The sequence below is a fragment of the Mustela nivalis genome (genome assembly GCF_964662115.1).
Source record: "Mustela nivalis genome assembly, chromosome: 9".
NCBI lineage: Eukaryota > Metazoa > Chordata > Mammalia > Carnivora > Mustelidae > Mustela > Mustela nivalis.
The window spans coordinates 78322622-78347268 of record NC_139028.1 but is presented as its reverse complement, the minus strand read 5'-3'; the positions used below and the strand labels follow the sequence as shown (position 1 = coordinate 78347268).

Here is a 24647-nt window from a genome sequence, read left to right as displayed (position 1 = left end):
TGTTTTTTGAGGGATGGAGGGAGTCCTGGGGAGAGTTTTCAGTGCAATGTTAGGAGCTATTGCATGGTAGAGGGGCCCAGTAATACTTCACATAATTTTTATGGGATACACCCAAACCAAGGGTGAAAATGATGGATAAGCCAAGTATGGCAATGATGCCATTGAGGGGATTCAAGTGTTAGGGTCTGAAAGCTAAGCTTAAAGTTCCCTGATTGGATATGCATCAGAGTGACCTAGGGAGCTTGTTAAAAATACTGTTTCCCAGAACCTACCCCAAATCTCCAGGGGCCAAGTCTATGAGTCTAGAGTTTTAAGAAGTCCCCCAGGTGATTCTGAGGTTGCAGCCTGGCCCTGGTCCACAGATCAACAATTGGGAGCTTAGGGTCCTTTGAGGGTCTGTAAATCTTAGCCTATATGATTGTGAAGTCCCAGAGACTGGAAGCTTCTCCAGACCATGGGGCTGCACAGTGAGGCCCATCCCCACCAGAAGGACCTCCAGCCCCACGGGGGCCCACCTTCCTGTAGGAAGAAGGACCAGCCAGCTGATCCTGAGCCATGGTGCCCAGGAATGAGAATGGAATGTCCAGAGAAGACATACCATCCATCCCTGAGCATGCCCGAGTCACAGGGCTTCTTCCCACAGGACTGGATCGACCTCGTTGTTGCTGTCTGCCCTCCAAAGGAGTACGACGATGAGCTGTAAGTGTATGCGGCCCCTGGCCCTCTGCTTCTTTTTTCTCCTGCTCCAGAATCTTGACCACCTTCTGCTGGTCCACCCTCCGCTTTCATCCAGCCTGAACGGTCGGTCCGTGCACACAGCTTCTAACAGTCCTTGATCCTGAAAAGCTCCCAGGCTAGAGAGAGCCCAGAACTAAGTCACTCTGTCACAATGTCAGCATTGTCCGGGCTGCCTCCAAGACTGTCTTGTCCAAATTCTACTTTACATCTGGAAAACTGAGGCCCAGACACAGCCAAAGTCACAGACCAAGAAAACAATGAAATTGGGACAGACTCGGGATTTCTGATTCTCCACTCAGGACTTCACCTCCTGCACCGTCATCAGCTAGATTAAAGACTTCCATGTCTTTTACTGTCTGGTAGTTCTTCCCGATATGTGACTGCATTCCTTCACGCGGTGTCTCTAAGCAGCCAGGACCACAGGGTTTGGCCCCATCCAGCAGGACCTCCAGGGAGCTTGGGACAGTCTCGATCTTGCTCTAGGATCCCCTCCATGTCTGTCTCTCCGTGTATCTCTTTTATTCCTGTCTGTGTATCTGCATGGGTCTCTCTATCTCACTGTCTCTCTCCTCTCTCTATCTCTGTCTCTCCTTTCCCTGTCTCCCTCTCTTGTATCTTTCCCATTAATCTCTCTCGCCCATCTGACCCTCTCTCCTTCATCCTTCTCCCCCTTCTCTCTTAACCTGTCCTTTTCTTGCTTCCTCGATTTCCGGTCTCAGTCGACGCTAATCTTTGTTAGTGTGTATCCATTTCTCTCCTCTCTCTCACTCTCTCTCTCTCTGTTTCTCTGGTGTCTAGTCTCCATCCTCATCACTTTCCTACCACCCACACATGTATTTCCCAGTCCCCGACTTGCCTTTGCTTCTTCTGCCCAGCATGGTCTGAGTTCTTTTCACATCTAGAAAAAAATCAAGGTCTTATAGTAACTAATTCTGGACCCAGGGCCTAGGCAGGACTAAGGCAGGAGACACGTGTAGGGTAAAATCTGATGGAACTCTGCCTAGAAATAACCAAGCCCTGTTTTGTGTTTCCTGCTCTGCTCTGCGAATGTAGCTCTGCTCTTCCCTCCTCCGCAGCCGAAAGCCCCCACCAGTCCGAAAGGTCCTTGAAGTCCGTGCTCCCATGCCTAGACATGGGTTCCTCCTTCAGCTGGAGCCTGACAGCCCCCCACGGTGAATAGGCAGGTGGGCTGCAGGGCCCTGCCTGTCCATGCTGTGTGCAGTGGCCGTCTGCTGTCCATGCTGGCGGGTTCTTTGGACTGGGGTCTGGAGGGCTGCACAAGGCACCATCCCTGGAATGCCATCCAGGCCTGCTGTTGGCCACCCTGGAATTTTGTCCAACTCAAAGACCCTCCTATGCTCACTTCGGCAACACATATACTAAAATTCAAAGACCCTCCTGCTCAGGGAAGGGAAGCAGAGCCCAGTCTATAGCATGCTCGGGACCTGGGTACCCTGACTCACCACAGACCCTGTGGGGGCACCCACAGGAGTGGGATGGAACAGTGAGCACCATTCTCCGGTGGGCACAGACAGTGCTTCAAACCAGACATGACGGGCTGGGGAAGCCCACGGGAGTACAGCCTGGATTTCCCCATAGAGGGATCCCCTCCCTGGGAACACCATCCTCTGGGAGCCCCTGCTCCACTGGGCCCCCAAGCTTGGGCAATTCAGGCTTGTCCAAAGAACCAGGGTTGGCCTCTCAGAGCTGTTCCTGTCCTGTTGTGACTTGTCATGGCCTGAGCCCAGCTTGGACCAAACTGTGCCTTCTCTCTCCCTTGGCTCCAGCTCCCTTGACAGTGTCCTCTGGGGGACACTGTGGAGCCCAGTTTGGCGCTGCGTTTCCCACTCTGTGACAGAGCTGTGCTCATGGACAGAGCTGGCAGGTGGCCATGAGCTGGTGTTTGGTGTGGCCTGAGGCCCACAACTGGCAGTATCTGGGGCAGACCCAAGCCTGGACTTGTTGACTTTTCTGTTACAAGTTTCTCAAAACATTAGGGCCTCATGCTCCCAGGACAGTTGGCCTGCTCTGCCATGGCTCCTGGGATGGCCTCCATGGCCCTCTGTTTTCTGCCACTTGTCCTGTGCTCTTCATGAGGGACCCCAGCCCCTCTGCCTTCTGGTCCCCTCCTAGCTTATCCCACGTATCCCTCTGCCATCCCCGGCCTCCCGTGTGCTATGGCTATGGCTGCCGTGTGGGACTTGGGGTCTGCCTTGGGCCGCCAGGGAGGGTGTCCCTGGGCTGAGTGTGTACCCACAAGGCCTGCACCCACCTGCTCTGTTTCCTCTTCCCCACAGGACCTTCTTCTAAAGCCCAGAAGGAGAAACCACATTCACCCCGAGAAGCCAGTGAGCTCTGGATTCACACTCCTGAACACAAAGCCTAGACCCAGCCTTGAGAGCCAGCTTGCAGGCCCCCTGGAAACCTTCAGCCAGCACCCCAGGATTTCCAGCTCCCACTGGCCCTGAAGTAGGGCTGCGTGAGGAACGCCATGGGCCGCTCCTCTGAAGGGCACGGTGGAGGGAGGAAGTAGCAGTTCTGAAGAGGGCCCGTGGGATTCAGATTCTCATTTCTTTCTTCTAGTCCTGTGAATTTAGTCTCTTCCAGCCCCGAGATATCAAGAATTCAAGGGAATTCTCAAGAAGTCAAGGGAATTCTCAAGAAATCAAGAGTTTGGGCACGTGGGTGGCTTAGTCATTTAAGTGGCTGCCTTTAGGCTCGGGTCAGGGTCCTGGGATCAAGCCCCATGTGAGGCTCCCTGCTCAGCGGAGAGCCTGCTTCTCCCTCTCCCACTGTCTGCCTCTCTGACTGTGCTTTCTATCTCTCTGTCAAATAAGTAGATAAAATCTTAAAAAAAAAAAAAAAAAGAAAGAAAGAAAGAGTTCTTCCTTGAATTCTGATAGGACCTGACTCCTGACTCCCTCTCCTCTCTCTCCTGATAATTGCTGCCACAAACCTTCCTCTGAACTCATTAACAAAATAAACTGCTTTCATTTCCAACTTCTGGGAGTGAGTGTGGATTGGGGCAGCAGATTCAAGACTCTCAAATAAAAAAACATACGGTCTTAGCCCTTACCAAGAGTGGGAAACAGGACCCAGTGCTAGGATCTGGGTCTGACATGAAGGACAAGATGAAATGGCCATGGCTGGCTTGGGGCAGGGGGTCTGGAGCTGTAGGAGATGGGCTGGGCTGGGCTTTGGGTCTTCTCAGAGAAGGATGGTGGAAATGAAGCCATACGATAGTGACTTTGCTCAGTTCCAGAAAGCACAGTTGATGGCAGAAGCCCCAGAGGATTACCTCTAAGCACGGGGTGCCCCAGATTCACTCAGGGCAGCATGAGCACAGCTGCTTCTCCTTCGGTCACCAAGACAGGTTGGGAGGGAGGGAGGGAGGTGCACGGAATCCCATCCAGTGGGGCCCCATGGAAAGAAGCCAGGACCTGAGGCAGAAGGGTGTGACGCCAAAGGGCTGGCAGGAGGTAAGTCGAGGCCCTCCCGGTTACAGGCCCCAGGGGTGCTCTCAGCCTAGCTCCGGGGAAGAAGGGTCATCAGGGCGGGTGTCTCATGGAACTCCCAGGCTAGGAGACATGGCATCCTGGGTCTCCTAAGACTTGGAAGTGGAAGGTAGCTCTGATTCAAGGTGTCTTAGAGGAGTAGGTCTCTAGGCTGAGACCTCCTGTCTCTGCCACCCCTTCCTCTGTGTCCTCAGAGCTCAGCGTGAGCTTGGCCATCATAATCCTCCACCTTTCAGCCGTAGCTCCACCACCACCCTGACTCAGTTCCATTTCCCAGCTCCAAATTCCCCAGGCAAAGTCTGAGCGGATGGCCCTGGGCCAGGGGCCAATCCTAGGTCCAGTCAGCTGAGGTTGGGCAGGAGGCGGGTCATGCCCTCCCCAATCGGCTGCTGAGGCAGCTGGGACTGTGGGGCAGCGAGTGGTGCTCAATGGGAGGGGCAGAGCAAGACAGAGAAACTGCTGGACTCTTTGATCTCAGTGGAGACAAAACCACAAGGACCTTCTAGTAGCTGGCTCCCAGAAACAGCAACCACGCCGAGGAATTCCCTGTGTTTTCTTATTAGCTCCTAACCTGGCTCTGGAGATGCTTCCACAATGAAGGTAAAAGGAGGGAGCTCGTATTCACTGACATCTGTTACTTACTAGGACTGGGCTGGACCCTGGTGTCTTGCCACCTCCAACCGCAATGACTGGCATTAGTGCATGACCCCCCCCCCCCAGGAGCCTGGTGGGAATGGCCAACGCTGAGATGGCGCTGACTGCAAACCAGCTACTGCTCTAAGCACTAAGCTCATCTACTCCCCTTAACTTGATGAGGAAGGCACCACTGCTACCACCAAATCCATTTTATTATGAGAAGACCGAGTTATAAAGAGGTTAAGTGACTTCTGCTAGGTCACGTGTAAAGAAGTAGTGGAAGAAGCATTCAGAATCCAGGCAGTCTGGCTCCAGGAAACACCCCCTTCTCCATGGTCTCTGTGCGGGGCGGGGCCCCCCTCGCTGGAATGTCACAAGTTCTAGGCTGTTGGCAGAACAGCTCTCCTCACCACTGAGGCACAAATAGTATTCTGTTCAGTGACGGCTCCCTCCTCTTGCGACCTGCAAACACTGCTGTGGAAGCCTTTGGCCTGGAATCTCACCAGTTCAAGTTCATCTCCAGCTATTCTTAGGTATTGGCACCCAGAATGAATGTGCTTATCAGTGCTTATCAAGACGTGATGAGTGACACAATAAAGCGGGCTTGGAGCCCCTGGCCAGAGGAGAAGGGCAGGAAGGTGCGCCACTGGGCAGGGCAGGAAGAGAGAATGAAGGGAGGCCGGGGACTTGGGTGATGGCAGTCCCGAGCCATCAGTCTGTCTGGAACGGGCAGGGTGTACAGACTAGGATGGGCTCCAGCTTCCTTTTCTATGAGGCCTGACTCCCTCTCATCTGTCGGCAAGGAAATCAGGTCTCATGTATTGGAAAGTTGTTCCATGTTGAATCCAAAGTACACACAGCTTTAAATGCTGGCATGAACCAGGTAAGAATTGGGAAGGTCCAGAGAATATGTACAGAGGTGGGGGCCTCAAACAGCTCTTGAGGGGGCCACGAGGAACACTGCTGAAGCCAGAGTCTACCGAGGGCACTGGGCCAGGCATGAGAATCCACATAAGGGCTGACACTAAAACCCACCTACGCCAAGGAGGGCCCATGCGCCTCCCACTCCTTCCACGCCAATGGCCTTTATTGCTACTTCAATCCCAGGGCTCTAGCCAGCCAGCCAGGCAGCTACTAACAACTGATCTGCTCCAGTCTACAAGGTGAACGCATTTGCCACCTTTGAACCTAACCCCCATCATTGGGTGCTTGGGAAAATTGAGGCCAAGGAAGCAATGACTTAAGCAGGGTCCCCCTCAGTTGGTGGCAAAGCTCCATTTCTACTGCACTGTACAGTGGGGGGAAAAAAAAACAAAAACCTAAAAAGGCTGGGAATTCAAGGACGCCTTTTGACTCTGAACTTTCTGCATTTTATCCATCTTATTGAAGTTGCTTCCCACAGCAAGTCCCTGGGGATGCTGAGCCGGCTTTGAGCCTCTCACCTCTCAAAGCACATCTGGAAGTCAGAGTAAAAGGGCCAAGTTTATAGCCTCCGACACCCCCTTTGGGCCTGTGAAGGGCTGGGAAGCTGGTTTTCACCCATTCCAGCCTAATTCCCCAGGCTGAGATTTGGATAAGAATCTGTTTCCAGAGCTAAAAGCCCTTTTCTCCTCCTGTCCCTGGTATGACCCTTCCCAGCTCCCAGGGGCCCCGGCTGGCCATGCCTCTGTGAGAACTGGAGGGAGCAAGAGGGACCCCTGGGAAAGGCAGGTGGAGCTGGCATAGGGAGAGGGCCGAGGACCAGAGAGCCGGCCACAGCTGTCCTCCTAGGACCTCGGGTTTGTAGCCCAGGGGCCTACCCACTAGTTAGTAGTTTGCTACTAACTTCTAGGTGTTTGCTATGTGTCAAACACTGTGCTGAGCCCTAAATGTGTAGTGACACTTAATCATGATAAGACATTTTTGGGGTGCTTGGGTGGCTCAGTCAGTTAAGCGTCTGACTCTTGATTTTGGCTCAGGTCATGCAGTCATGATCTCAGGGTCATGAGATCGAGTCCTGTGTCAGGCTCTGGGCTAAGCACAGTTTGCTTAAAATTCTCTTTCTCTCTGGCCCTCCCCCTGCATATGCTCGCTCACTCTCTCACTCAAATAATTTTTTTAAAAGATTTTATTTATTTGTTTGACAGAGAGGGAGAGCGAGCACAAGCAAGGGGAGCAAGGTAGAAGGAGAGGGAGAAGCAGGCTCTCCGCGAGCAGAGAGCCCAACGTGGGTCTCAATCCCAGGACCCCAACATCATGACCCAAGCTGAAAGCAGACACCGACTGAGCCACCAGGCGCCCAATAAAATCTTCTTAAAAAAAGATTCCTAAGAGACAGACGATCTTCACTGAGGACCTGAGACAGCAAGATTTAAATGGCAAGTGGCAGAGGTCATGGACTAGGCTGCAGAAGCCCATGTAACTAACCACTGTGCTGCCCTACCTGGTGAGAAAGAAAGGACATACAGAAGATGATTTCGGGAGCATTAGGCAAAACCCCAGCCAGAAAATCCTTCCTCTCTGCCTCTATCTTCTCTCTGCCTCACTGTGTCCCTCACACCGCAGAATGACCCAGCCCAAACCCAGCTCTCCAGACTCTGCATTGCTGTCCACGCTGTCCTCAAGACGAAGTTCAAACTCAGAATTCAGTATTATCTGAGAATTTTTCCACTGCGGTCTTTTCCCCATCACTTCTTTCACTGCAGCCACACTGAACTCTGGATTCCCAGACTTCCACGCTCTATCGCTTCTCCGTGTCTTTGCACATGTTCACTCGACCCCATCCTCCTCATGTCTGCAAGAACTTCTATGCACCCTGCAAGGCCCAGGTTGACTGTAAAAGGGGAATTTGGGGTCTGGCATGGAAGGAGAGATCAGTCAGTGTGAGCTCTTTTCTCCTCCGGAGATGGACCCTTTGGGGTGTAAATGATGGAAATCCAATTCAGGATGAACACTTAAATGAAAAATCTGGGAGTACTTGCTGTCATGCCTAGTTGGACCAAATGTTATAAGCATCAGGAATCTGTTGGGCTATCTATAATTGTCAGGGGTCATCCCACATTATGGAAGACTATCTTCTTCACACTAATTTAAATGTTAATTTCATCTAAAAAATTCCAGACATATCTGACCAAATACCTGGGTGTTGTGGTCTAGCCAAATTGACTCATATAGTTACCCATCATACCATCTGTTGTCTCTACTCTCCTGTCCTCTAGTTGGCTATATTCTCAGATGAGCTCATCCTCTGTGATGTCAAGATGGCCTCCAGCATTCAAAACACATTTTACAGCAAGGACAACATCAGTTTAAAAAAAAAAAGCATATGCGTATCCTAATAGTCTAATAGTCTCAGCTAAATCCTGAGGCTTCACTCTGATTAGCTTGACTTGGCAGTAAGGTCTTCCATGATTGGCCAGGCATGGTCCCATGTCCACCCATGGAGCCCGCACCAGCGCCCCAGGGACGAACTGAAGAGAAAGAGACATTCCAAAAAGAATGTCAGGCGGCTGTTACAGAGGAAGGAGAAGTAGGTCCAGGCAGGCAACAAAGCAGCATCCACTAAGTCCCCACAAGCTCCCTGTCTTTCTGTGATCTACTCCAGGGTGAATGTGTGTGGTTCAAGAGGCCAGGACATTAACGTGGTGTGCGGAACCCTCACCAGGTCCCGGCTGTTGGGGCTGGCTCCTCGGCCACCACATGGGGACAAGAAATGGGGTGTGACTACAGAACTCCAGAGCGCCAAGAAACAGGGGTTCCAGCCCTTGCTTTCCAAAAGTCCTGAGAAGTGAGATCTGTGTATTTTCAGTCTTACCTCCCTTTCTCAGCTGTAAAAGGGATATAAGTAGTACCTACTCCATAGAGTGACAAGAATCAAAAGGAAGATGGATAAGATGCTTAGAAACAGTTTTTGGATCCTGAATGAACATTAACTTTTTAAGAATCTGGCATAGATGCTGTGGAAGAACAGCTTGGAGCCCATTGTTCCCCAAAGGATTGGGCTTCCCAAAGGAGGGTTCTTTGTTCCTTACCTGCTTCTGTGCCCCCAACACTTACAACCGTAGCAGCTGGGGAGAACCGCCTCCCCTCTAGGCATGTTAAGACCCGAAAGCCTGCCATGCACCTTCCCTTTTAGAGAAGCAGCACTTACTCCCCCGGCAGGCCACCAGCTGAGTGTAGGTATCTGTGCATGTGTGTGCGTGTGTGTTTGTGTGTTGTGTGCACAGATTGGGTTTTCAATAAACATCTTTATTAATTCTATCCTGAGTATGCACATAAGATATTCTATAACAGAAACAGATTTCCTCTCAATTACCTTTCATTTCAGTAAATGAAAAATGTGTTTGTGCCCCCCCCACTTCCGCTTGGCTCGAGACCTTCCCCCAGGGTCTCGTGATGAAAACCAGATGGAAAAACCTCCTGCATGAGTGGTGGGTCACTCCACAGGCAAGGGATGGAGCACAAGGGATTTTTTCCACTTAGGCACAGGAGAGAGGCAGCCATCCCCCTTGCCCTCCAGAAAAGGGAGGAGAGAAAAATTTAATTTCTTTGAGACGTGTTGGAAAGGATCTTAGATTCTCATCCTTGAGTTTTGGAATATACACACCTAGGGAGATAGAGCTCTAGTCTTCTGGCATCTTAGGGGTTTAACCTAGGAACCCTGTCTTGACTATAATCTTTTGGCCTCTTGGGGAGATAAGAGAAGTTATATTATCCCTTTTAAAAATTGTGGCAAAATGACCCTTAACATACAATTTGTCATCTTTGTCATTCTAAATGCACAGTTCAGTGACTCAGCACATCCACATTAGGGTACAACGATTACCACTGTCCACTTCCAGAACTCTTTATCTGGAAGGCCTGAACCTCTGTGCCCAGTAAACAATGTCCCACTCTCTCCTCCCCTCAGCCCTTGGCAACCACATTCTACTTTCTGTCTCTGTGAATTTGACTACTCTAGGTGCCTCGTGTAAGTGGCCTCGTATTTACATTTTATTTCACTTAGCATAATTTTCTCAAGGTTTACCCATGCAGTAGCATGTGTCAGAATGCCCTTCATTTTCAAGGCTGTGTAATGTTCCATTGTGTGGCTAGACCACATTTTGCTTATTGTTCATCTGTTAATGGAAGCTTGAGTTACTTCCATGTCTAGCTCTTGCAAATAATGTTGCTATGAACACGGGTGTACAGATATCTTGAGACTCTGTTTTCAATTACTTTGGACATATGCCCACAAGTGGAATTGCTGGATACATCTTATTATCCTTTTGGATAAGAGCAATTATCTGGACAAATGGCTACAGATCTAATGGTCAGGGTATATGAAGAGTAAAGCACTTCCAGGGAAAGTGAAAACGAAAGTTCCCTATCTTTAGCTCTTATTCTCTTATACATTTGCAAGGATCAGGAGGGTAGGGCATTTCATAAGAGCACTGAGAAATTCAAAGAATTGCCCCGGTCCACACACTGGTCACAAGTGGGCACACCACAGACGTTCTCAGCGAGCATCACGGGCGAGCAACGAAGACAGTCCCCTCAGAGGAAGCAGAGTTGCACCTCTCTGCCTGTGTGCTGAGAGCTGGTCACTCTGCCCACAGACTCTTCTTCTGTCGAGGATGATCCTGAGACCAGAGAGTCAGCCTAGACTCCGCTGTTCAGGCCCCATCATTCACTGGACAGATACCATGGAGCAAAATTCTACCTGACGTGGCCCCAAACCGTCAGTGCAATCTGACAGACACCCAGCCCGCAGCCACCTCCGGCTTGCGGTTGCTGACTCGGGAGGCACAGATGGGTTTAGGGAGAGGTTTTAAACCCCAGCATTTGAATCCCCTCTTGAAACAGTGCTCCAAAGATTTTACCCAATTTTTTTTTTCAGATTTTATTTATTTATTTGACAGAGAGAGATCACAAGTAGATGGAGAGGCAGGCAGAGAGAGAGAGAGAGGGAAGCAGGCTCTCTGCTGAGCAGAGAGCCCGATGCGGGACTCGATCCCAGGACCCTGAGATCATGACCTGAGCCGAAGGCAGTGGCTTAACCCACTGAGCCACCCAGGCACCCCTTACCCAATTTTCAAAAGTATCTCTGACTCCAAAGAGGTTAAATCTACTCTCACTGTTTCATGACAGTGAAAACAAAGAACTTGGTAGCAAGTTGTTAGGAACTGCCGGAAGACTGAACAGTGAGCTCCTTTGGTTGTCAGCCTTGTTTTCACTACTGTATCTCCAGCTGTCAGTAGGGTGCCTAGCACCGGGGATGTGCTCAATAAAGATATGCCCAACCAATTAATGAAGAATCTGCCAAAAACAAAGAAAATGCACCTTAATGATATAACGTAAGTCAATGAGAAAGTTCAATCCCATTTATAGACATAAGTTTTTCAGCGAGGTGAGCCAGCATACAGCTGTTATGCCCATGGGTAAAATTATCACTGATTGATTCGTTCACTTATTCATCTACCCATTCATTCAATTATCAGATATTTATTGAGACTGAGCACCTGCTCTGTGCCAGAATCAAAGCTCCCGTAAGACTCGGTTTCAGATCTTAAGCAGCTCCCAGCCCGCTAGGGCAGACAGACCGCAAATGAACCCTCAAGGCATTGGGTAGCAAAGGCAATGACAGCCAAGGTACAAAAGACCTTTTGAACCAGGTTATTTCTCCTAATTAAGGGAGCAACAACACTTCAACATTCTCCTCCCCAATCCTCTCCCACCAGGGGGTTGACTAAGCAGAATTTGATTTGCATTCTCCAGCTCCAAAGAAAAAGGTGATACTTCTCTCCAAACCACTGGGCTCACTTTTTTTTTTTAAGATTTTTATTTACTTATTTGACAGAAAGAGAGATCACAAGTAGGCAGAGAGGCAGGCAGAGAGAGAGGGGGAAGCAGGCTCCCCACTGAGCAGAGAACCCGATGCAGGGCTTGATGCGGGGCTCGATCCCAGGACCCTGAGATCATGACCTGAGCTGAAGGCAGAGGCTCAACCCACTGAACCACCCAGGTGCCCCAGGCTCACTTTTTTTTTAAAAAAAACTTCTCCAGGCTCTATCCTTTGCCCAAGCCCCAGATCACCCACATCATTAAACGATTGTCTTCTCAAGGGCACATTTGGCTATCCAAAAAGTTTAAAATGAAACATAGTTACAATTTGAATTTTTGATGTACTCATTTTAACTAAAAATAGATTTTGACTATGTGGGGCATGAGGGGAGTACTTTGGCTATGTTTCCTTCACGCAGGTAAATGTTAGGTAGTGGCTGTGAGTCTCTTTCTCGTCCCCAATTCTCTGTCCCTCCTACCCTGCCTCCTTTCCAGGTCTCTGCTTGCCTGAATGGCAAGCTCTTTCCCTGCCCAAGCAGCAGAGAGAAGGGTCTTCTTCTTTTCTACCCAGCAGAATCACAGTCGCTGACACAGTCGCTGACATGCCCCACACTTACTTCCATTGATGTGCTACGTTTCACCCGTGCACAAGGAAGTCAGCCATATACATGAAATGCAGGCCCAGCCTCAAGCAGCGAGTCTTTTTTTTTTTTTTTTTTTTTTTTAAAGATTTTATCCGCCTATTTGACAGACAGAGATCACAAGTAGACAGAGAGGCGGGCAGAGAGAGAGAGAGAAGCAGGCTCCCCGCCGAGCAGAGAGCCGATGCGGGACTCGATCCCAGGACCCTGAGATCATGACCTGAGCCGAAGGCAGCGGCCCAACCCACTGAGCCACCCAGGCGCCCTCAAGCAGCGAGTCTTAATAAGGACCCTGCACTGGCTCTGCAGATACCACTGCCCGACAGGTCCCCATGCACCGCCTCACACCCTCTTCCAACTAGATCACTTTTAATACCTTTCTTTGCCTTTCTCATTTACCCCACCCCTACTCCCAGCTCACCCATTTCTCAGTAGGATGCTCCAAGGGGTAACCCGGTTCTGTTACCTAATTTGCTGGGAGTCCTTGGGCAAGTGGATTTTCCTCTTTGCCTTTTTCTCACCTGTGTAATGACAAATATATCACCTGCCTTAAAGGACAATCAAGCCAGATAATGCAATAAAGGGCTTGGCACTTTGGTCTGGGCCACTTAAGTTTTAGGTAGGAACTCAATCAATTGTTAAAAATCAGTAAGTGTTGCAGAATTATTTATAATAGCCAAGACGCGGAAACAACTGAAGTGCCCATTGATGTGTGAATAGATGAAGAGAATGTGGTATACATACACAATAGAACATCAATGGGCCATGAAAAGAAGGAAATCCTGTCCTTTGTGACAACTTGGATGACACTTGAGGCATCATCCTAAATTAAATAAGTCAGAGAAAAGACAAGTACTGTGTGATCTCACCCACATGTGGTATCTAAAAAAGCTGAACTCATAGAAACAGAGAACACACTGGGGGTCATCAGAGGTAGGGGGTAGGAGTCAGGGTTGGAGGAAGGGGGTAAAGGTAGTCAAAAGGTACAAGCTGCCAGTTATAAGAAAAATTAGTTTAGGGGATATAATGTGTAGCATAATGACTATAGTTAACAACACTGTATTATGTATTTGAAAGTTGTTAAGAGAGTACATTCTAAAAATTCCCATCACAAGGAAAAGAATTATAAGTATGTGAGGTAATGGATGTTACCTGAACTTATATGGTGCGTGTGTGTGTGTGTGTGTGTGTGTGTGTAATCAATATGTTGTACCTTAAATGCATACAATGTTATATATCAATTATACCTCAATAAAACCAGGATGGGGGGGGAGGGGGAAGAAATCAGTGTCTTGGAATTTGGGGCAAGAAGACCTCATGATCCGCTGCCTTGGGCACTTTGCTCAGTAGGGAGCCTGCTTCCCTCTCTCTGCCTACTTGTGATCTCTCTCTATGTCAAATAAATAAATAAAATCTTTAAAAAAAAAAAAAAAAAGAAGACCTCATGATCCATGAGGGGGGGATTATTCTTCCTCTTCCTCAATTGAGGGTCAAGGAGGAAAGGCTGGTCAGGGGTAGAGCTGGGACCTGAACTTCCCCAGCACAGAGCTGGGTCCAGGAGCCTCTGCTCAGGGAACAGGAGCTGAGATCCCTCTGGGGGGAGGGGAGGAAGCTGCGACAGTTTGTCCTACAGAAACTGCCTCACCTGGCCTCAGTCCCGGCTCTGGCAAGGCCTCCAGGCCCAGGCAGCAGTGGAGGCCTGTGGTGCCTGCCAGAGGCACCTGTCGGGGGCCCGGCTATGCCAGAAAGAGGCATCCTTTTTGGCTGAGCCCAGATGGAGGTTCTGCCACAGTGTGGCCTCAGGTGGGGATAGGGGCAGGCCAGTGAACTTCATGAGATCACCGGGCCGCTCACATGCAGTCATTCCCGTTGTCACTAATGGAAGTTTTCTCCAAAGCAAATCACCGCAGGGTCATTTGTGTGCCCGCTTCTCCCACACAAAGAGGCTCCAGTCCGCAGGCCCCCCCGCACTCAAGTCCTCCCATTCAGTGCCAGTGACTGATGCTATGACTGGGCAGTTCCTTTGGTCTCCAACACGGAGAAAAGGCAAAATGTGTGGATGGACAGGGAGGGTTCCCCAAAGGTTGGTCCTTTGGGGTCTGCACTCCCTCCTCAGGAGATAAAGTCTCAGGGACAGAAAAATCCTTGGTAGCCCCAGCATCCCTTAGAGAACTGGTTAACAGCTTAGTCTTTGAAGCCAAGAACAACTGGATTTGGATCCTTTCTCTACCAATTCCCAGCTGTGTGATCCTGGGAAAAGATCCCCTGAACCCCGGTTTTCTCGGCTAATGGTAACTATTAGGCAGTTAGTCTGTGACATAAAATAGGTAAAGTGTGTGGCACACACTATACACACTCAGCAAATGTTGGTGAAACGAAAGGGAGACCATCTTATTCTCTTGTCCTCCCCTGCCCCCCAACTCCAGAAAAATGCAGGTTTGGGAAGGGAAATGAGGCATGCTTGAGAAACCCCAAGTGGGTATGCAAGCAGAAGGCAAATGCAGAATCATTCTGGAAAAAAATTAAGAACGTGTTTTTTCGGAAAGGCTGTGTGAAAGAAAGGAAGAGGAGACATAAGATATACACAAGGGACAAGACCTTTGGGGGTAAAGAAACGATGGAATTTTACTGAGTTCCTTCTGTGAGGTATGAGAATCATGTCTTTCCACCTCCCCATGGAAAGTCCGATAAAGCCTCCATTTCTAATCCATGCAGTGGGGGAGGTGGGCCTTTTGGGGGATGCTATGAGAGAATGAGTCTGACCACATGTGGCCTCAAGGATATAGAGCAATCAGGAGGCTACCCATGGAGTCACCCTTCTGGGCTAAGTTGCTATGGTGTGATCCTGGACCAGTGGGCAAGAACAAGAACTTGATTAAATTTCTATTTCAAGCCCCCACTCCACCAGGCATGCAGTAAATATGAACATGGGGCTTTCTAGTAGTTTCCTCCACACTTCCTCAGTTATGTGGTGCCAAGAGACTTGGGGAGGCTCCATCCTGTGTCTGCAGCAAACACCCATGCAAGAATGGCTGAGGTCCCCAGTCTCTGTCAGTCTGATGGCCCTACCCTGGGGCAAGGGAAACTTTCTTCAAAATAAGCCTGGTCTGGATTTTCTGGCACAACCTACACATAGCCATCCCCTTGCTGGAAAGCTTCCCCGTTCCCTGCCTTGCCCAATATACACAGATGCACAGCAGGCAGGCAGGGAGGCTGTGCACAGGTTTATTCTCGAGAACTCCCTTCCCTTCTCTCCTCCTGACAATAGGGCAGTATGGAGATAAAAGGGGACATGACTTTTCCTTCCTAGGTTCCAGGCATGGCAGTTTGTCTACAACTCAGTTCTCTCTTTTAGCAATTTTGCAGTCTTCTCTGCTCCCCTGTGGACACTGACTTTGACACAGCAATTGTCTGCTTTCCACTTGGCCACCGTTTCACTGTCACCTGTCTGAAGGGGAGAGGGTAGGTGTTGGTGGAGAAGACATCTTTTCCAGTCTGTACAGATATGCCTACTTTATTCTGCATACTTGTTGCATAGTGTGGATGTTATCATAATTTTTGGTTTTGTTTTTAATGAACTCACTGTTGATTGGGGCTATTGAAAGGGTTAATTTCTGGAAATACCACCCCACTCTATTATGTCACCATTATCATCCTAATGTCCCCCTCTGCCATGGTCAGGGCCACACCTGATTGGCCAGATAAAGACAGGACCCTGGAGCACCTGGGTGTCTCAGTCAATTAAGCCCCGACTTTTAATTTCATGTCATGTCCTGACTTCAAGGTCCTGCGATCAAGCCCCACCACAGGCTCCATTCTAAGCCTGGAATCTGCTTGTCACCCTTTCCTTCTGCCTCTCCCCCTGCGCGCTCTCTTTCTCAAACAAACAAACAAACAAACAAATAGTTTGAAAAAAAAAAAAAAAAAAGACAGGGCTCTAATGCCTGAACAACCTCATGGCTGGAAGGAGGGAGTTTTTCTTAAGATTTGCTCCAACCCTGCACAAAGGAAGGGAGGAGCCCTGACTACGGCCACACCCATCCAGTAGACATGTGGGTGGAAGAATCCAGGTCTCTAAAAGCCATCCCAGGTTTTCCATTTTGCCGGGAGGAAGGCGGAGCATTCTCAAAGGGGAATACTTCTGCTCCGAGCAAGGTCTCTGGTGCCTGCGGTTCTTCTGATCCCTTGCAACAGAAGCGTGCAGGCTTGTTGGAAGTGGGAAAGCGTGAGGCCAGCGCCTCCCCACAGACATGTGTAGCTCCGTGCCTCCTGCTGTAAAAATAAACGGTTTCATGCTACGGAGGCTCCTCCACGTCCATGCCTTGAACATCTTTTCATGTCAAGATATATAACCTTAGTTTATTCTCTGTACTATCTCAGTATTTCACAGTATAGATATTACCATGTTTTTTGTTTGGTTTCTTTTAATCAGCCCTCTACCGATGAATATTTGAATTGTTGCCAAGATTGTAATACATGCCATAGCGGAAGACTTTCCATGCCTGCTTGTGCACCTAACTCCACACTTTCCAAAATAACTCTAGCACCCACATGGTGGGCAGTGTGATGAATATCCTCTCTATAAAGCTAGGTATAGGAAGGTTGGAATTTGGTCACAGTCACACAGCAGGTTTGTGCTGGAGATAGCAAATGTGGTGCCCCCTCCAGTCTCCAGAATTAACACTCCTAGTTAGTCCTCGCTGATGATCCCTTAAGTCCTTTACACAGGGAGCCTTGGGTTGAACTTGGCCTTTTGTTTATGTCAAATGGCCCTGAAGAGCAAAGTGTGTGGGCTGTGCCAAGCTTAATGTCAAGGAAACGAGAGACCACTAGATAACCTTCAGTGACTAAGGGTGCCCCTAGACGTGGGATACATCATTTGATTAAGAAGCCTGGGCTATCTTCCTGGTTTACAAAGCATATTTATACCTGTGATTTCATATTACTCCTCTGGGGTGTGTATTATTGTCTTCCTCATTTAGAAAGGAGGAAACTGATGCACAGAATAAGAACTTGTCCCACATCACACAGACTCAAAGTGGTAGAGCCAGGACCGGGAATTTGTTCTTTAAAAATACATGTATCATCACCACTAAAAGGAAAAATAGCATTCCTGAACGTGTGAAAAACTGAAATTGCAGCTACAAAAATAAAATGGCAGCCTCACAGAAAGTTTGAAGAAAAAACGTGGAACGACAACAAAAAACTTAAAAAAAAAAAATCTTACTAGGTGACCATGGGCACATTATCTCCTGTCTCTGAACCATGGTCCTCTCTTTCTTACAGAAAGAGAATGGTAATAACAATAATAATAACATGGCAATGGTAGCTAGTATATACCACACTCTTTTCTAATGCAACAGCCATTTCCATTTCTGAGCATCTCCTGAAGACTTGCATTCAAACATACATATTTAATGCAGCTATAATCACAGGAAACACACAATTTTGTTTCCTGGGTTTTCACCCGACATTATCTCGTAACTTTTCCTGACTTGTCTACATGGATTCAGCAATCACCTTTTCAGAGGCTGTATCCCCCAGATTGAGTAACTCCTGCTGCCGGTGCTGGACAATTTGCTGTCACCAAGTTTTCATTATTCTGACGGATACTGGGGGAAGCATCTTGTGACTTCAGAGACATTCCAGAGTCAGAGACTAACAGAGGCCCTCGTACCCTGAGCTCTGCTCTCTCTAGGCTGTTCACCAAACCCCACCTGCCCCTTGCCAGGGTGCTGAGTTCTGCTCTCCCCTCTCCCAGAGCCTGAGGCAGAGCTGAGGCCTTGCCTGAGAGCGTCCTGTAAAGGCTAGGAGGAGCCTCAAAGCAGCCTCAGAACTAGACGCTCCTAAGGAAAAAGGCTGAAAAGAGCTTCCCTTGGTGTCCCCCTACCCCTCCTGAGAACATGTGTATTTATTCTCCATATCCTTAACTCAGGGAATTCTTCTAAAATCCAACCTAAAATTCAATTTATCCCTTCTTCCTTCATAGGATGTAAACTGTTGTTTTTTGTTTGTTTTGTTTTGGTTTGGTTTTGGTTTTGTTTTGGCCAGGGACCTGTGAGAATCTCTCCGAAGGTGTAGGAATTCATTACATTGTCTTTATAATTCCACCAGGTCCTGCCGCTCCTCAAACCTGTTGGTATCAGTTTTTCCACCCCTCCTGGCTGCCTTCCGTTGTTTTTCCTGGATTTAATTCCATAAGTGCCTCTTTTTCAGCCTTGGGCAGAGACCTATTCTACCCATTCACCTGACAGTCGTTGGAACGTTCTTATGTATTACATGCATGCTTGAGGGAGACGGGTGGGGGTGGAAGAGACGATCTGAGGAGTTGGGTTCAGTTATGCTTCCCCACTTGTTGGCGGTGAGACCTTGGGTCAGTACAGGTAACCTCCCTGAGCCTCACTGCCTCATCAGAAATGTGGGAGAAATTATAACCTGTACTTAGCCGGAGTGTTGAGAGATCCCCTTTGAGAAAGCGCTGGATACACCGTAAAGCACCTATGAGCGCCCCGCAGGTGGGACCACTTTTGAAAAATATGCCAGGTGTTCCCCAAGGCAATGATCTTCACTGCTTTTCTTATCCATGTGGGGTGAGGGCTTGCCCCACCCCTGCCCCTACTTGGACCCTCTGATCTAACTACGTCCACCCTTGCCAAGTCCAAGTGAGCCCACCTCTCAGCCCGAGGCGGTGAGCTGCTCGCACTCCCAATCCGAACGCCCCCACTCAGAAGCCCATTCGCACCCCTCCTCTCTTCTGTCCACCCCCTCCCACGCAGACTCGAGCGTGCCCACCCACCCAGTCTGCCTCCCCTCTTTCCTCCAGCACACGCGCGCAACGGGGCACTCAGAGCGTCCTCAAGCACATCTGGGCGCGCGGACCGCCACAACTGGAACGCGGGGGGCGGAGCCCGCGCGGCCGGGGCGCTCGGGCTCCTGGCTGCCGCCCCCCATCCACCACCTTCCACCCCACCCCCACCCCCACCCCTGGGCCCGGCAGGTAGCGGAGCGAGGGCGGGGTGGGGGGGGGGCGCGCAGCCCGAGCGCCGGCGGGGCGGGGCGGGGCTGCGGGGGGTGGGGGGCGGGGGCCTGACTGCCGGGCCCAGCGCCGAGCAGCGAGGGACAGAGGCGCGGGAGGCGCGTGGAGCCAGCCGCAGCCGCAGCCGGAGCCCGAGCCCGAGCCCGAGCCCGAGCCCGCGCCCGCGCCGCCATGCCCTTGGCCTTCTGCGGCAGCGAGAACCACTCGGCCGCCTACCGGGTGGACAAGGGCGTCCTCAACAACGGTTGCTTCGTGGATGCTCTCAACGTGGTGCCGCATGTCTTCCTGCTCTTCATCACTTTCCCCATCCTCTTCATCGGTGAGCGCGCGGGGAGCGGCGGAGGAAGGGAGGGCACAGGAGCGGAGGGAGGAGGAGGAGGAGGCGCCGCGCGCGGCACTGCTCTCTGCCCCCCTCCGAGCCGGCGACCGCCGCTCGCCTCCCTTCCGGAGTCCCCTCACTCGCACACCCGCCCATCCCCTCAACCCCGAAGGGCCCCTGAACCCACCAAACACAGCGGACGCTCGGGACCCAGGGAACCCCCAAGTATGCTACCACAGAGCCAGAGCTGAAATGGAGAACGGGAAAAGCAGAGGTTTTTGTAGGCGCTGGAAAGGTGGGGAGGGTCTTGGGCTGTACCCACAGTAGTGCTGGGTAGGGAGCCAGGACACCCTTCCCCCAAGGCACCCTTGCTGTCAGCCGCAGCTGGGCCCAAGGAGGAGAGCAGCCTGACCTCAGAAGCCAGGATGGAGGCCCCGCAAACCCCTGTGTTTCCCGGGGCTGAGCTGGACAGTGGTGAGCAGCTTCTGAGGCCCCCTGGGGGGTCCCACGGAGGGGGGCCCTGGGCAAGGAGAGGTGGGAGCGAGGGACTTGGTCCCCTTCCTCTGCTACCCTACCTGGGTCAGCATCCCTGCCTGGAAGCCCTCTGCAAAGTTGGGCGCTACTGTCAGGACCGTCCTGCAAGCCTCTTCAGTCTCACCTCTCTTTCAGACCTTGAATCTCCCAAGCTGGCTAGAGTTCTGTCAACTCCTATGGGTTCCCCGACCCTGCAAAACTTGTTAATTCACTCTAATTAAGAAAAAAAAAAAGAAAGAATGAAAGAAAGAAAACACATTTTAAACGTCATATACAACTTTTGGGAAGAAAGGAAAGATTGTCACAAAATTAAAAAGGAAAGGTGCTGCACAGGCAGAGAGGCTGGTAGTTATTGACAAAGACAAAGTCAGAACTTGGAAGGAAGCAAATGTAACTTGTGCTTATATGTGTATCAAAAATTGTACCAGCATTTACACTTCTGTTCTCAAACAAATGGTTCAGGGGCATGACGATTTGTCATATGCGAGTTCAGCACAGACAATGAGTACGTGCGAAGGTGGGCCTGCATGGATCCCGGCTTCGTGCTGGGACATTTAGGTCCTGTGTACCACACCCGGGCATTCTCATGCACAGGTGTACAAATGGATACCCTCCCCACTGAGGACCCCGTACCTGAGCACCCTCCTGGGGTGCAGGTACCCCCCTCCTGCCGTGCCAGGCGTCCCACCTCTTCCCGCCTCTGCTTGCAGGATGGGGCAGTCAGAGCTCCAAAGTACACATCCACCATAGCACATGGCTCCACTTCCCTGGGCACAACCTGCGTTGGATCCTGACCTTCATGCTGCTCTTCGTCCTGGTGTGTGAAATCGCGGAGGGCATCCTGTCTGATGGGTGAGTGTTTCAGGAGAGGGCATCTATCCCTGAGTTCTTCCTGAAAGGCCAGGGGAGACCCCAGCTTACCGGCTTTCTCTGTGCCAGGTGCTGGACACAGGTGAGACCCAGGCCCTGGCCTCAGTGTAGCAGGGGAGAGGGAATAGGGATCTCATGCTAAGACCCAGTGAAGCAGTCCTGCAGCCTATTAGAATGCCCCAACTCCTAGAGCTCCCTTCTTGGGAAGAATAAAGATCACTCTTGCCAAAGACATTTCCTTGGTTCCCAGTTGTTTTGAGGGTCCCAGATCCTCAGCCTGGGATGTGGGGTCCTCAAAGTCAGCATCCCCCACTGTCTCTCGCCTCATTCCCAAGGCTTCCCCTTACCTACCTTTCCTCCGGGCCTCACAGCACACTCTTCACACCCCTGCCACGACACAGATCATACTGTATTTAAAGTTTATGTCTGTTTACCGAACTGTCTCTCTCTGAGTGAGCAAGCCCTCAGAGTTGGGTTTAATTCATCTTTGTCGTCACAGCCCAAAGCACACAGCAAAGCTCCATAGACATTCACTGGCTCCGTAAGAGCCCAAGTGAAATCATGGTACAAGCAAGAATTCTGGGGGGAGGCAGGAAGGCAGGGCTGGTCATGTTCATGGTCGAGGGGGCTTCTGAGCTGAGTCTGAAGGGCTGACAAGGATTCTGGCAGCAGGGGAGTCCAGAGAGGGAGGGCCAAGGAGGCAGGAGGGAGAAGGAATAAAGGCACAGGGAGGAAGCCCGTTGGGGTGGGAGCGGTGCGTGGGGGCTGGAGCATGAAACACAGGCAGGGGAGTGATGGGGGCTGGCACTTGGAGATAGGGTTGGGGCATCTCTAGGAGGGTTTCGAATGCTGGGCTGTGTCTGAGTTGGATTTTGTCAGCGGTTTGGAACAGAAGGGGCACGTGGTCAGCACAGCACGGTGGGGTGGGGGTGGGGGTGGTTATCCTGGGCAGACTGGAGGCAGGGAGAGGCTGGAGGTAGAAGGGACACTTAGGAGGTGATTGCTGTCGTCTAGGTGAGAGATAACTGCAGCGGAAATGGTTTGTCAGCAGTCGGGGTGCGGAGGAGGAGAAGAAGCCGCCCTCTCACAGAGGAAGGCTCAGTGACTGCCTGGGTGAGAGGGTAGCGGAGGGTGGCGTGCATTTGGCTCAAATATCAGAGGTCCCAGCACTCGGAACTGGAATCAGACTATGCCCAGATTTCCCTCCTGCCAGCTGGACGGCAGGGGGATAGGATCCCCCAGCCCAGACACGGTACCTCCCACTCCTCAGTGTCCCTGCACGCTGGCTCCAGCAGTAATCTCTGTGACAACGGCTTGCCTTGGGGCTCCTCCTGCTTATCAAAGTCCCCCAGAACAGCAAGACCAGAATGCACACTGCCACTTAACTAGCAGGTGACAAGTCCACTTCCCACCCCTCCACCCATCTAGGCACCCCTTCCACCGCAGCACAAATGCTCAAAAGGAGAAGGATGCTTATGAGTTCTTAGACCAGAAATTCTCACTGGGTTATAATTAGCAGGGTGGCAGAGAGGAAAACACCCCCATCTGTGGAGAAGGTAGACCTGGGTCATCTGCTGGGCTTCTAGGACCTTGGACCCAGCTTTTCTGGGCCTTACTTCTCTACCTGTGAAATGACCATCATCATCCCTGCCTTGCCCACAACAGAGGGCCATGGAGGATGAAATTAGAGCACAGACGGGGCGCAGACATGGAATGGCAGAGCCCTGGGCAGAGAGTACTTTTCCAGAATGTAGGAGACTGAAATGAATCAGGTCAGGGACTCCCTTCTATCTGCAGTCAGCAGCCCCTCCTATGGGGGGCTGCCTCTGTATCCCATACCTCCCCCAGCTCAGTGCAAACTGGCATTTCCTCCCCAGCAGGCAGGTTGGCCCTTGAACTGGACACTTGTCACCTGGTCTTTTTTGGTCTTCATCTGTGGGGACACACCCCTGGGCAGGCAAGCATAAGGAAGGGACATAAGAAGGGAGCAGACAGGAGAAGAAACCATAGCTCCTGCCCTCTGGCCCTCCCAGTCCACCCTGCCCTTGGTTTGCAGACCTACCTGGAAGTGTAGGGGCAGGAGGCAGTGGGGACTTGTTAAAGCAGTGGTCTTCAAACTCTAGTTTAGTTTAGGGTAAGCCTCACTTACCAGTTAATTAAGGCCTCTTAAAATTTGTAGGTTTTCCTCTCTTCCTTTGGGTATTATTTTTGTGTGATGCTCTGATTTTAGAACAACCAAAGCAGTGCAAGTTAGAGAAGAAACACTTTTTTTTTTTTTTTTTAGCAATGTAACTAGAATATTTTCCTAGATCACCATACACTAGAAAAAGCCCATACCTAAGACTTTTACCTAACTTCTAACCTAATTTAGTGTATGTTATTCAGTAAAGCAGCCAAAGGCTATTTTGTTAAGTCATGTCATGAAATATTTATTTCTACTCTGGTTATTCTTCATCTTATTTAATTATATCAAGTGTTTATCACTTCTACCTCCTATTGCAAAAAAAATGAATTTATTCAGACTTACAACATTTAAGATGTCACTTAAAAATGTGCGAGGAAGTATAGAGCTTTTCAAAATCTTACTTCCAGGAGTACAAAGGCAGGAGTTTTCAAGATCCCTATTGGCTGCTCTCAGTGACCCCATTAGTGACTGATTGCCTTGTACCTCCTGTAGAAGTCTTTTTCTGAGAATATCCACCAATTAAGGTTTAAAGAATATCAACATTTATGGACTCATCTAACAAGAATTTAGAGGTCCCCTCTCTAGTTGGTTTGGTGACTTAGTGACGTCAGGAGGGACCCAGCCTCTTCCCATCTTTGTGTGTGTCTGCCATATCTTTCCCCATGGTTGCAAGATGGCTGCCTAGTTCCAGGTGTCACTTAGGGAGGAAGGCAAGGGCAAAAGAGACATGCTCCCACATGCCTCTTCTTTATGCTGGGTATCATCCTCTCCAGACTTTCCTTTGCATCTCACTGGCCAGAATTGAATTATATGGGCACCCTTAGACCAATCACTGGCAAAGGGGTGTGGCATTGCATGGCTGCTTGAGCCAATCACCATCATTCTCTAGGGCTGGGCACATTGCTGTTAGAAAAAAACCCTGTGGTTCTTTTAGCAAAGCAGAAGGGGAACATGTTATTTGATAAAGAATCCGTAGTACCTCTACATCTATATGCTAGTCCTACCAGACGACTTAGGGCCCCCACATGGCTCTCTTCACGTCCTCCCTCCTTCTCTGTTGAACTCTTGTTCATCCTTCTAAGGCCAGCCTCCTCTCTGAAGTTTTCCTTAGTTGTCTACCTGCTCCTTGTGCTCTCAGCCTTCAGTCTATCTGCAGTATCACTCCCCCGGACAGCGGTTGCCCTCTGAGCATGGTTTCTCCTCCCTAATGTCCGCCTCTTGAGGGATGTTCAAGGGCAAAGAGGCTAGGCATCCTGGATAGAAGGAGCAGTGCAAGCGGGGGCATCACTGAGTCAGGAGATTGGAGGGAGCCTTCTGGGAGTGGCGGGGGGTCCCAAAATGGCTTCAGCAGGAAGGGCAGGCTATGTGATGC

General features: G+C 50.4%; 2 protein-coding genes across 4 annotated transcripts in view; one reads left to right on the top strand and one right to left on the bottom strand.

The window, feature by feature from the left end:
• USH1C (USH1 protein network component harmonin) overlaps window positions 1-3738 on the top strand; it is a gene marked incomplete at its 3' end in the record, with an annotated part of 46264 nt that extends 42526 nt beyond the window's left edge. For 2 of the 3 annotated variants that reach the window (XM_082683251.1, XM_082683252.1), the window contains 2 exons: window positions 644-699; window positions 3036-3738. In XM_082683251.1, coding sequence (XP_082539377.1) covers window positions 644-699; window positions 3036-3048 — 69 coding nt within the window. Of the gene's footprint in view, window positions 1-643; window positions 704-3035 lie in introns of those variants that run through there. The other variant, XM_082683253.1, reaches the window with a different exon arrangement.
• Window positions 1-19686, bottom strand: part of OTOG (otogelin) — a 141560-nt gene extending 121874 nt beyond the window's left edge. Inside the window, exon 1 of the mRNA XM_082683238.1 lies at window positions 19584-19686. Within this exon, the coding sequence (XP_082539364.1) occupies window positions 19584-19684 (101 nt within the window). The 5' untranslated portion in view covers window positions 19685-19686. The remainder of the gene's footprint in view (window positions 1-19583) is intronic.
• Window positions 19687-24647: the final 4961 nt, after the last annotated feature.